At 34.7% G+C, this 13,641-nt stretch overlaps 1 protein-coding gene across 1 annotated transcript in view; it reads right to left on the reverse strand.

Moving 5' to 3' along the window:
* The window catches only part of LOC140450527 (uncharacterized), a 103,922-nt gene that overhangs the window by 40,345 nt on the left and 49,936 nt on the right, over positions 1–13,641 (reverse strand). Inside the window, exon 8 of the mRNA XM_072544184.1 lies at positions 7,084–9,684. Coding sequence (XP_072400285.1) covers positions 7,084–9,684 — 2,601 coding nt within the window. The remainder of the gene's footprint in view (positions 1–7,083; positions 9,685–13,641) is intronic.

Below are 13,641 nucleotides of genomic sequence, written 5' to 3' on the forward strand. Positions count from 1 at the left end.
TTGTCAATAATGTTTATTTTAACGTAGAAGTAGAAACGTTTGACTTAATTGACGGAAAGTTAGTGCCAATACTGGAATCAATAATATTGCATTTTTATAAAACCCACTTGGGTTTTCCCAATTTTGGAGAGATGCAAAATTGTTTTGGTTTTTTCAGACATCTGTAATAAAAAATAACCGTCTTTAACACTAAATTGCTTCGAATAATGATTTAAAATAATCTTTTAGAATTAAACAGAATCGGAAATAACTCCTATCTGACTGAGAGATGAAATGAAACAGTTTTAGAAATACCTCCTAACTGAAACTATGGTTATAATCATGATTATCATTAGCAAAAAACTAATTACTTTGTTTAAATTACAGCAAGATAAGTAAACAGATCATGTTAATTTAAGTGTTAATAAATAAAAATAATTTGAATAGACAAATACGTTGAAATGGTTGAATATACGGTAGTCTCTCGTATCACGTGGAAACAATATGCGCCATTTTTGTTGGATAGGAGGGATTATGTTTAGTTTTTCGAGCGCTGCAGATAGTAGGTATTGGTTTAATGAAATAACGTAAGAAATAAATTTTTACTGGTTAGGAGCTTTTCACAGGCATGCGTAGTTAGAAAATACAAATCACATGGAATATAAAACGTATTTACGAAGAAATTGTCAGATAGGAGGTATTGTCAGGACATGGACGATACACATTTAATAACACCCGTGGACAAAGATCGATGATAGATTATGTTATAACCAACAGAGATGTCCATCCATCGAAAATAATCGACGTAAGATGCCTTAACTCAGCAGATGTAGGTAGCGACCATAGCCACGAGGAAGTAAAGACAAAATGTGAAGAAAAGAAGAAAGCCTTTTAACAATACAGAACATAACAAACACAACAGGCATACAACCACTATAAACGAATCAGAAATGAAACGAATACTTTAGTTAGAGAAATAAAAAAGGAACACTGACAGAGTTTCTCAAAACACATGGAACACGACTTTTACAGAACACAAAAAGTAATATGGAAAATGATCAGAGGACAACAAAAAAAAAAATGAACGAACTAATAAAAACGAAACACATTCAGAAGAAAACATGGTTAGACTACTTTCGATCCCTATTTGCTAAAGGTGACTATAATGAACCACCAACGCCCGATCTGACGATAAACAAAGAAATAAATGTTGAAGAGGAAGAGGTAAAAATAGCATTAAGGCAATTAAACAATTTAAAAATCACCAGGAGAGGACAGAATACCGAACGAACTCCTAAAGTACGGAGGACCGGATCTGACCAAACAACTATTAAAACTAATCCAAAAAATAATAGAAGAAAACAGAATTCCTTAAGAATGGCGATCAAGCATCCTAATACCGTTCTCTCTCTCAAAAAGTGAGACAAATCGGACCCGGAAAATTACAGAGGAATTAACTTATTAAACACAATACTAAAATTATCAACCAAAGTGATAACAAATAAACTGAATGAAATTATAACACTAGCAGAAAAACAACAAGGTTTTAGGTAGGGAAGATCATGCACCGACGCTATATTTATAATGAGGCAAGTGCAAGAGAAATTATTAGAATACAACAAACCGGCATATCTATGTATGTTTCGTGAACCAAGAAGACAATTGACCGGGTCAAATTAAAAGACGTTATCCACTTACTGTACGCAAGAGAGATACTTCTAGGAATAATCAAAATGATCGAAAATATCTACCAAAAAACCACAATAAAAGTAAAAGTAGAAGCAGAACTAACCGACCCTATTGAATCTGGCAATAGGATAAGACAGATGTGATAATAAGTGAAGGATAAGTGAAGATGATTTACAACGTATGCTGCACCTGAGTCCTCTATTGTTCAACCTGATGAAATAATAAAAAAAGTAAGAATGTAAGAAAGAAAAGTAAGAAAAAGGATACCAAAGGGGAGAAAAAAAACTTAATAATCTGCTATGCAGACGACGCAATACTACTCTCTCAGAGTGAAGATGATTTACAACGTATGCTGCACCAATTTAGTATAACCGCCAGAAAAATTAGCATGTAAATTTACCCAAAAAAGACAAAATGCATGGTTACAACAGCAAATTTACATATATGTAAATTGGAGCTGGAAGGTCATATAATAGAACAAGTGCTGGAGTTTAAATATCTAGGCATCACATTATCTAGCTACGGAAAGCTCGAAATAAAAGTGGAAGATCAAGTGAATAGAGCAAACAGAGCTGCAGGCTGCCTGAATGAAACAATATGTAGAAATAAAAATATCGGGAAAGAAACTAAAGGCAGAATTTACAAAACAGTCATCAGACCAATAATGAAATACGCGGCAGAAACCAGACATGACAAAGGCGGGACAAAAAGGATGTTAGAAACAGCAGTGATGAAAACATTAAGAAAAAATGATGGTAAGACACTATGTGACAGAGCTAAAAGTACAGATATACGACCTAGATGCAAGGTGGAGAACACCAAGAACTGGGTAAGAAATAGAAAAGTAGAATGGAACTATCATATAAGCCGAATGACAACAAATAGAGTAGTAAAGACGGTAAGGGCCGGTTCCCCAATAGGAAGACGATCAGTAGGCAGACCACGAAAACGATGGAACGACAACTTATTGGACGCACATTGAAAAACATACAAAGTCATGTTTATAAAAAGAAGAAGAAGAAGAAGAAAAATCTCTTAAATTTGACTCTACTGTCTTAAACACTCAATTTACACTACAGGGACTCTTAAATATTCTTTCAACTTGGGTCCAGGTGGACCAGCTGCTGGTCCCTATAACATTCCCTTCATATATATATATATATATATATATATATATATATATATATATATATATATACCCGGTATTTAGGCGGCACACGCCCTTCCGGTAGGGATCTATGGAGGAGTATCACCGAGCCGCAAGCCCTTATCTCTTGCCGTACTGCTCCACCATAGATTCCCTTCATATTTCTCAAAAATATTCCCTTCATATTTCGCCGTAAAAAAAAACCTCTTACACACAACGTACGTACAACATATTATGGGCCAATCTCTCGTCTCGTTATACCAATCAAGAAACAGGACAAATCTCGGAATAATCCAAATTGCTACCATCCTATTTCACTGACATGCATCTTGTGTAAGCTGCTAGAAAAACTAATAAATAAAAGACTTACGTGGTACCTAGAAAAACACAAAAGTTTAGATTCAGCTCAATCTGGATTTCGTCTATCCCGAAGCACGGCTGACAACTTAGTAATGTTGCAACAAAGATCACAACCGCGTTTTAAAATAAGCAAGATTTAATAGCATCATCATTTGATATCGAGAGCGCCTTTGACAATTTATTACGTTCTACTGTATTGTCCAAATTAAAAGAATACAATATTACGGGAAATACATTATCTTTTATCGAATAGTTTCTTTCTAATCGCCTCTTCAAACTATTAGTTAACGGAAAAGCTTCCTCAACCGACGTTCAGGAAAATGGGGTACCACAAGGATCAGTTCTAAGTCCCAATTTATTTATAATAACAATCAATGATATTTGCAAGAATATTCAGAACCCAGTGAAGTACAACTTATATGCTGATGACCTGATTTTATATTGCCGCGGTAAAGGTACGTTTACTGCTACAAACTTAATCCAAAAGCAGTAGATGAACTAACTTCTTAGTTTATAAATAAGCTTTCGTCTTAATTTATCTGCTGGAAAATCAAAAGTACTCAAATTCAGTCGAAAAACACGTAGTATATTATTACCTCAAATTACATTAAATGGTACTCCGCTCACAGTAGCTAATGAACACAAGATACTAGGTTTAATTTTTGATAGTCGGCTAACATGGAAACCACAGATTACAAACGTGAAAGAGAATTGTTTTACTAGATTAAATCTATTAAAATCTCTAGCAAACCATCACGGGATAAAAATATCCGAATTAAGGTATAAAGATCTCTCATTCGCTCTCGACTGGATTATGGATGCTTTGTATACACGCATTGAAACATAAATAGGAGGTACAAGAACTTCGGAGTCATGGAAAGTACTGAGAGGATTGAAACAAAACTCAGAAGAAAAAATTAAATTGGGAAATATACAGGATAAAGAATGGAAGGACTATTACAAGGAACTGTTAACAGAACAAATACCACAATTCATTGGAAAAGAAAACAGGCGAAGACGAAGCAGATCCCCACAACAAGAAATAGAGATAACAGATAGGGAAATGAGAACGGCCATAAAAGCAATCAAAAATAAGAAAGCACCGGGACCTGGAGGCATATCACGTGAGCTTATAAAATACGGATCAAAAAAATTACACCGGATGATAAAATGGATATTTCAGAAAGCCATAAATGGAGAACAACTCCCAAATGAATGGACGGAGGCATATATGACATCTATATTTAAGAAAGGAGATAGAAAACGACGCGAAAGCTACAGAGAAATAAGCGTAATATCATCAATAGGAAGATTATATGGGAAGATACTGCGAGAAAAGATAGAGCAAGCCAGGAAGATCATGCATATACCACATATACACACTGGAACAACTGTTTGAAAAGAAAAAAAAATTAGAGATATACATGTGGCATTTGTGGACTTGAGAAAGGCGCATGACTCTGTACCAAGGTCAGAACTATGGGAGGCAATGTACAAATTAGAAATACAGACGGAACTCATAGAAGCTTCAAAAGCTCTGTATAAAGAAAATAAAGTGTCCATTAAAATGGGAACAAGAATCATAGGAGACTTCACCACAACAAAAGGGCTCCTGCAGGGTTGTTCCACATCTCTAACCCTATTCAAAATATACTTAGAGAAAGCCTTGACTACATGGAAAAGAAAATGCGAAGGCATGGGAGTACCGGTACGGAACGAACACCTATATACGTTAAGCTTTGCAGACGATCAAGTAGTGATTGCACAAGACCAAGACGACCTCAGCTACATGATGAAGAAACTACAAGAAGAATATACCAAGGCTGGTCTAGATATTAAGCTCGCCAAAACAGAGTACCTATTTACAAGTGAAGAAGACATAGAAGATCTACAGATTGATGACAACGTAACAATCAAGGGAAAGCATAAATTCAAATACTTGGGGTTTATAATCACGAAAAAGGCAACAACAGACGAAGAAATTACACAAAGATTAAGACAAAAAAGAACAGCAATCCGACAACTTAACTCAGTATGGTGGGATAGACACCTAAATATAGACAAAAACACAGATTTATAAAACATTAGTGCGAAGTATTTTGACATATGGGGCTGAAAATTGGATCATAAATAAGAAAAACAGCAGTAAAATAGTAGCAACAGAGATGGAATGCCTGCGAAGATGCTGCAGAGTAACAAGAATGGATAGGAGAAGTAATGACGAAATAAAGCAAAGAACGTCAATAGAAACAGACATACTAACATACATAGAACAAAAAAGACTAAAGTGGTGTGGACATGTAAGAAGAATTAGTGACAGCAGATAAATAAAGAGAATAACCGAATGGAGCCCCATAGGAAGGAGGAAAAGAGGATGACCCCAAAAATCCTGGAGGAACGAAGTAGACGACGCCATGAGTAAGAGAGGCCTAAACTATGGAGAATGGGACAACAGAGAGAGATGGAAACGGTTGAGCGAGGGAAGGCAGTAAATACTGTAGAATCCCTGAATATATATGTATACACGTCAGCATCAAAGACTTATTTAAGGACTCTTAACATTATTCAGAATACCGCATTACGAATAGGTCTAGTCGCTTCAAAGGCAACAACTTCTGACATATTTTGCTAGAGTGTCTTCGGATCAAAACAACCTCATATATAAGCTAATTTACAAACCTTATAATTGTGAGCCTAACAATAAATACCAGACATTACCTCAAATTTTACTTTCCCTTTCACGACCTGTTGATTTTTCAATAACAGATACTTATATACTGTCATCAACTCCTCTTTGGATTATTAACATACCAAAAATTAACCTTTCGCTTAATAATTACCACAAAAATGAAACCAACAGCCAAGTTCTGAGGCAATCTTTCCTAGAGCTGCTCAACACAAACTCTTATGACGAGATTCTTTACACAGATGCATCTAAAACTGAGACAGGTGTCGGATATTCTGAAACAACTTCAAATAGTATCATTCAGAAGTTCTGCCTTTCACAATCCACCTATTTCCATACAGGAGAGCTATATGCCATCCTACAAGCATGTAACCAAACTTAAGCCAAGAACACTGCAATATGTTCAAATTCGATGTCCTCCATCGACTCTATTAAAAATATATATATTCCGAATATCCATTAGTTTATGCCAGACATGAAACAACAAACTGTCTTACTTCTTCTGGAACAAACAAAACATTAATCTTGATTCCTTCACATGTTGGAATTGTAGGTAATGAGGCTGCTGATACTGCTGCAAAAGAAGCAATTACCACCAAATCAGACATCAAATCTGTTCAACTAGCATTAGATCTAAAACCCCTTTTCATATCCCAAATCAAAAAGTCCTGGAAAAACCAATGGAAGAATTCAACCCCGAAATTACACAAATTACAACCTACCATAGAAACCTTTCAGCTACGTAACTTAAGTAAAAGAGACAAATTAATCATTCGCAGGCTAAGAATTTTTCACACACGGCTGACACATGAACGCCTAATGGCTTCGAGAAATCACCTGTTTGTGAAAAGCGTAGTGAATCCGTTAAAAATATTCTTACAGAGTGTGTCAAATACGAACAAGAACAAAAAAAAACTCTATACAATGTCTTACAAATGGGATCCTCAGCCAATTAGAACTTGTTCAGAATGTACTAGATTTCCTTAGAGAAACGAACTTGTATTACAAAATTTAGTATTTTCTTTTTTATTATTTTCTCTTTTATATATTCTCTTTATTGTAAATTATACCTAATATAATGTATAATGTATAGTAACAAAATTGACCCAGTGTCAATAACCTTGTAGTTGAGACTCAATAAACTAAATAAAAAAAAAATAAATAAATTAAGAGAACTGCAATTTGGTTAGGCCAAATAGAAAAAAAATTAACTTTTACAAACCTTTTAAAATGTCAGGAATATCAAGTTCAGCATTCTCAGACCCATTCTGTATTTCCGCTTCTTGCGCTATATTATTCAGGTCAATATACTCTAAATTCACTTCATCTATTGTCTTGTTCACCAGTTTCTCTAAAGTTGTTTCATTTAATTTGTGAAGCCGTTTACCAGAGTTATTAACAATTATTACTATTGTTTTTGTAGGTCTCGTTGTTATAACTGAATCGTTTAAATAAACCATTATATTTTTAAGTTTCTTCCCATTTACATCTTTCTTCATCGCATCTCTTTGTATTTCTTCTGTAGCATCTAGCTTTTCTGCACCAGAAAACGATTCAGCTACTTGTTCGGTAATATCTACGTTTTCTTCTGCAGACAACATTTCAATTGGAATATTTTCTTCTGAAGATAGCTCAGTCGATGGCGTACTTGCTGAACTAATTTCCGTCAAGGTTACTAAGAAATCATCGCAAGGTAAGTTTATTATTTCAGTTAAACCTTCTGTAGTTTCTATTGTAGTAGTCTCTGTTTCTTGAGAAAATGTATGAGTGAGGAAGGTACTTTCTAAAATCGAACTCTTCTGTTCTTGAGTGCTTGTAATTTTAAGAGGTATTCTATATTCTGGTGTTGTAGAAAATCCTAACTTTGTAGTCTCTTTAATTTTTTTCTGTGTACTCTTCGTTTTAGATTCTCCTTTAACTTTTATTTGACCACTAGTAATGTTATTAGCTGAAGCTTCTGTGCTTGTTTCTTTACCTGAAGGAGCTAGTATTTCGGAAAACAATCTACTCTCAGCTTCGTGTAAAATGGTTGTTTTTATTGTATATTTATCTGTATTGTCAATATTTACTTCTGTCACTATTGGCATTTTTGATTTTTCTTTTTGCTCTGTGGTGACATTTTCAGTTGTCATTTCGCTACTTATTTCTTCTGTAACTATATTTAAACTACTACTCTCTTCAGTCACTATTAAATTTGTAGTAGTGTTTGTTTCTTCAGTTAGTTTTACTTCATCAGAAATAGGTTCTTCTTCTTTGCTGGATGTAACTTCATGAATGGAAACTTCCTCTGTTTTTGTTGTGACAACAGAACTAACTACTACTTCTGTACTAGGAATCATTTCAGTTGAAACTTCCGCGCTTGTTTCTACGGTTGCAGTAACTAATATCTCTGACATATCTTGAAAAGGTGCTGTTTTCAATGTTTTCAACGAAATGCCTATATTTTCTTCAGTCGTTATTGCGATTTCAGATTGTTCTTCCATCGATATAGTATCATTTTCAGTTGTCATTTGTTTTTCAATTTCTCCTGTAGTCCTATAAAAATAACTGCTTTCAGTAGACAATGTTGTATTTTCTTCTAGGGTTGTATTTACAACTTCGTCAAAAACTGTTGGTCTTGTTCGCATTTTGCTGCTCATTTCTTCTGTAATTCTGTGAACAGTTCTACTCTCTTCAGTCAGTAGTGAAATTGTAGTAGTTTTTATTTCTTTGGTTAGTTTTAGTTCGTCAGAACTAGTTTCTTCTTCTTCGCTTGGTGTAACTTCTTGAATGGAAACTTCCTCTGTTTTTGTTGTAACAACAGAACTAACTACTACTTCTGTACTAGGAATCGTTTCAGTTTCAACCTCCGCACTTGTTTCTAAGGTTGCAGTAACTGGTATCTCTGATATATCTTGGAAAGTGGCTGTTGCGGATTTCCACAAAATGCCTATATTTTCTTCAGTCGTTATTGTCATTTCAGATTGTTCTTCCATCGATAAAGTAGCATTTTCAGTTGTCATTTGTTTTTCAATTTCTTCTGTAGTCTTATAAAAATAACTGCCTTCAGTAGACAATGTTTTATTTTCTTCTAGGGCTGTATTTACAACATCGTGAAAAACTGTTGGTCCAGTTCGCATTTTGCTACTCATTTCTTCTGTAATTCTGTGAACAGTACTATTCTCTTCAGTCAGTAGTGAAATTGTAGTAGTTTTTATTTCTTCAGTTAGTTTTAGTTCGTCAGAAATAGTTTCTTCTTTTTTGCTGGGTGTAACTTCTTGAATGGAGACTTCATCTGTTTTTGTTGTAATAACAGAACCAAGTAGTATTTCTGTACTTGGAATCATTTCAGTTGAAACTTCCATACTTGTTGGTAGGGTTTCAGTAGCTAGTTTCTCTGAAGATAATGTAACTGATGATGTAACTGTATTTTTTTCTGATGTTATTGGAATTTTGGATTGTTCTTTTATCTCTATAGTAGCATTTTCAGTTGTTGCCGTACTTTTAAAAACATTGCTTTGAGAAGATAACGTCATAGTTTCGTTTAAGGTTGTATTCTCTCCTTTAGATATTTGGATTTCTGTTGTTGGTTTCGTTTTTTGTACTTCATGTTTTGTTGTTATCTCATAAGTTGTAGCTATTTTCTGTTCAGTACTTGTAATTATCATTTGTTCGTTTTCCGAATGTTCCTCAGTACCAAAACTTTCACTAAGATTTGATGTTTTCATCGATATTTGAGTTATGTGCTTTGTGTAACCAGTCTCTTCAGAAGTAAAGTTTGGCTCGGTGCTTTCCACTAATACTGAAGCATTTTGCGTTTGGTAATATATTTCAGTAGAAGTATCTATAAAAAATAATTATATTAAATACATATATAAATTTTTGGAAACATTAGTTAAACCATATATCTGATATTGCTGACAATCTTTTAAAAAGGAGACCTTTCAAAGGTATAAATAAGGATCGGAAAGCAAAGACGGACGTAACTATACTTATAAAAAAGGAAGATAGCCAGATGTATCAAAAACTGGGATGCAGTAAATGAACGCATAATAAAAGTCGAACTCATAGTAAATGGTTATGAAATAGTGATAACATGTATGTATGCCTCATCTAACGATGATACAGATACCGCTAAAGACGACCACGATGAAACACTAAGCCAACTTTTAGATAATATCAGCAGCAAAAAGCAAATTTTTATGTTGGGAGACTTTAATGGACACAGGATCTAGACTAAATGACGCCGTTGTCGGGCCGTATGGAGAGAAGAATGTAAATGAAAATGGAGATAGGCACATAGAAATGGATTTTCCAAACATTAATACATTCACAAATTCACACATATATACATGGACTCAGCCTACACTCCAGCAAAAATCATTAATCGACCACATTATATCCAAACCAAATTTCCGTCTACGTATGTATGATATCATAGCTTACAGAGTGGTAGAATGTGGAACGGACCACTTTCTTGTAAAGGCATATTTTTTCCCATTACCGACACATTCTGAGGATCTAGTAGATCCATATTATCGAGCAATTTGTGAGAAAAGGTAGGTACAATATAAATAGTTTAAAAGATGAGTCGACAAAATTCCTCTACAGAAAAATTTTTAAGACAAGGCTTAAGAGATCACATGGAAAGTGTAAAACAACTTAGAGGAGAAAATACTCAGTATTAATTTTAATTTGTTCTTAATGTCTTTCATTCATAACATGTTTTCTCATATACAATATTAAGTAATCTTTCTTTATGTTCTTTACTTACGAACTTTATTGGTGTTATTGCAATAAAAATTACTTTTGTTCACGATATTTTACTTTTAATTTTACATAATATGTGGATACATATTGGCCAAACAGCATAGTCAAAAAATATAACTTATGTTACTTTTAAGTCGATTATTTTGGTCGTAAGTGTAAATAGAAGAAAGAGAGGTAAACCTTGGAAAAGTTAAAAGGTGGTATGAGAGACAGTAAAGGAACGACAGAGATTAGTGTTGCCCAAAATCGGTCTTGGTCTTGCAGTCTTGGTCTTATTCTTGCGTTTTCGCAAGATCAAGACTAAGTCGGCCTAATTTTAGCATGACCAAGACCATGACTGACCGTGCAAGATTTGAGCAAGAACAAGACTAAGTCTGAAAGACTCTTGCATCTTGCAATTAGGACTGAGTGTCGTTTTAAGGAGTATAGTATTTTGTGTATATGCTTAGAGACTATAAGACGCAAAAAAATATGTAACAAAAATTTGGAAAATTGGACTTATGCGCATTAACCCTCCGTTAGGCACGTGGTCTGCAATCGTAGACCACCTCTTTTCAAACACTTGTATATCTCTGTCATTTTCTCTTACATGCGCGTGCATCTTAGTAGCTGTTGCTAACAGGCGTCTTATTCTAATTTATGGTTTTATTTGCGTTCGGCACTTCAGTTGAGTATTTTGTCAAACATAGAACAGTACTGGTCTAGGATTGTAGACCACGTGTCTACTGATGTTACAACATCTGGCTACATTGCAGATATTTGATTCTATTGTTTTCAAAATTCAAGGTATTTATTACCATTTGGTACGCTTGTAGTTATTGTGATATATTTTAGAAATACTATGTCTGATAATAAAAGAAACCGGGTGAAACGAAGCAACGGCCCGGAAGTTTGGTCTCGATGGTTTGAGGAGATATCAAGTGGGGAAGAAGAAGACTGTGATGATGAGTCCGAAGATGATCTCGATGTGAATGTGAATTTTGTTGAAATAAGTGATCACGAAACAGACTCTGAATTAGAAACATCGGAGCAAGAGGAATTGGCCCAAGATGAAGGAACGTCAGACGACTCTGATAAAGCACTTCCTTCAAATTTTTATGTATTGGGATATTGTTCTTGATTGGTATTCTTAGAAGTTCCAGAAAAAAATTACATAAAATATGGGATAATTTTCAAGGATAGGAGTTGAGTCATGCTACCTGGTAATGAGCGAGAGAAGGTTTCGATTTCTCATAAAATGTCTACGGTTCGAGGATGTGGAGACAAGAACATAGCGAAGAGAAATTGATAAACTTGCACCCATTACAGAACTTCTGGAATTATTTTTGGTGGATTTCCAAAATAACTTCATTCCTAGTTAGTATCTTATAGTAGATGAACAACTATTAGCATTTAGGGGACGTTGTGCGTTTAAGCAGTATATTCCAACGAAGCCAGCCAAATATAGCATTAAAACATTTGCTCTGGTAGACGCAAACACGTTTTACACATTCAATTTGGAAACTTACTTGGGAACTCAGCCAGAAGGTCCATACAAATTTGTAAATTACTAGTAACGAAATAACTCTTTGGTAGGTAGAGCCCATTGCAGGTACCAGTCGTAATATTACGGCAGACAACTGGTTTAACAGTTTATCATTGGTCAACGGTTTACTGAAGAAAAAACCTTAAAAAATTCCTCAAGAGTTTCTGCCCCAGAAAAATCGAGAAGTTAAGTGGTCTCTTTTTGGTTTCCAAGCTGATTATACTACGGTGTCATATGTCCCAAAGAAAAGTAAGTGTCGGTGGTATTTATATCCTCCATGCACAATGATGATGCTATAGATGAAGATACTGGAAATGATAGACAGACAGTAATGATCACTGATTATACCAACACCAAAATCGGTGTGGATATCGGCAAGAAATACACGCCGTTGGCCAATGGTTGTGTTTTACAATTTATTAAATATTTCTGGCATAAACGCTCTCTGCGTGTATAAGGCTAATCATCCCAAACAGAAAATAAAACGCAGAAGCAGTGACTTTCTTGCAAAGTGTGCTTGAGAATTAATCCGACCACAAATTGAAGTTAGATCAACAATTCCTCGGTTGCCAAGAGAAATGAGGAAGCGAGCTCAATCTCTGCTGGGCATAGAAAATAATCCTCCTCAACCACCTGTGCGACCACAGAATTATGTCGGTCGTTGCCATGTTTGTCCACGAAATTTGAACAAATCTTCTAGAAAGTCTTCTGTGAAGTGCGAAGCGTTTGCATGCAAAAACCACTTGGAAGAAATCTGCAATGATTGTTTTAGTGACTAAAAATGTAATATTTTCTGTAGTCAACAACAATTCTTCTTTTGTCAAATTTACATTAAAGTTCTTATTAAAGCAAAATAATTTTAATGGTTAATAAAAATTTTAAAATGTATGGAGTAGTCTTGTTATTGTCTAGTATAGAAATGAGTAAACCTTTTGTTATAAAAACTGGTCAGTATCATGAACAATAATTCAACAAATATACCTAATGCAGTATTATTATTGAAACTATATAACTTTTATGTTTAATAATATAAATAAAAGGCTTCAACTCTAGGAACTAATACAGAATTGGAAAGGTATACGGTATCTATCCAAAACAAAATAAGCTATGCTTATAAAAAATCCTGTCCAATAAGAGTAGTCCAGGAAAGTCGCAAAACGAACTCTTGGTGGTGCACTGAATTGGAACACCTTAGGAAGATAGCAAGAACAGCTTTTAATAGAGCGAAACGCACCAAACTCAAAGAGGATTGGGATTCTTATCAATCAAATCTCAGATAGTTTAAAAAAGCCTGCAGACAAAGACAAAGAGCTGCTTGGAGAACCTTCTGTGAGGAAATCAAAGATTTCCCGCAGGCTTCCAGGTTACAAAAAGCGCCCTCAAAGGACCCACATCAGCATGTCAGCATACTAACGAAGGAAGATGGGAACAAAACTTCCAAACTTTCACACACAAAACACACTTTCCCGGTTCTTGTGTCTCAACAGCACCAATCCGGATGGAAGA

Source organism: Diabrotica undecimpunctata, chromosome 9 (assembly GCF_040954645.1).
Source record: "Diabrotica undecimpunctata isolate CICGRU chromosome 9, icDiaUnde3, whole genome shotgun sequence".
NCBI classification, from domain to species: domain Eukaryota; kingdom Metazoa; phylum Arthropoda; class Insecta; order Coleoptera; family Chrysomelidae; genus Diabrotica; species Diabrotica undecimpunctata.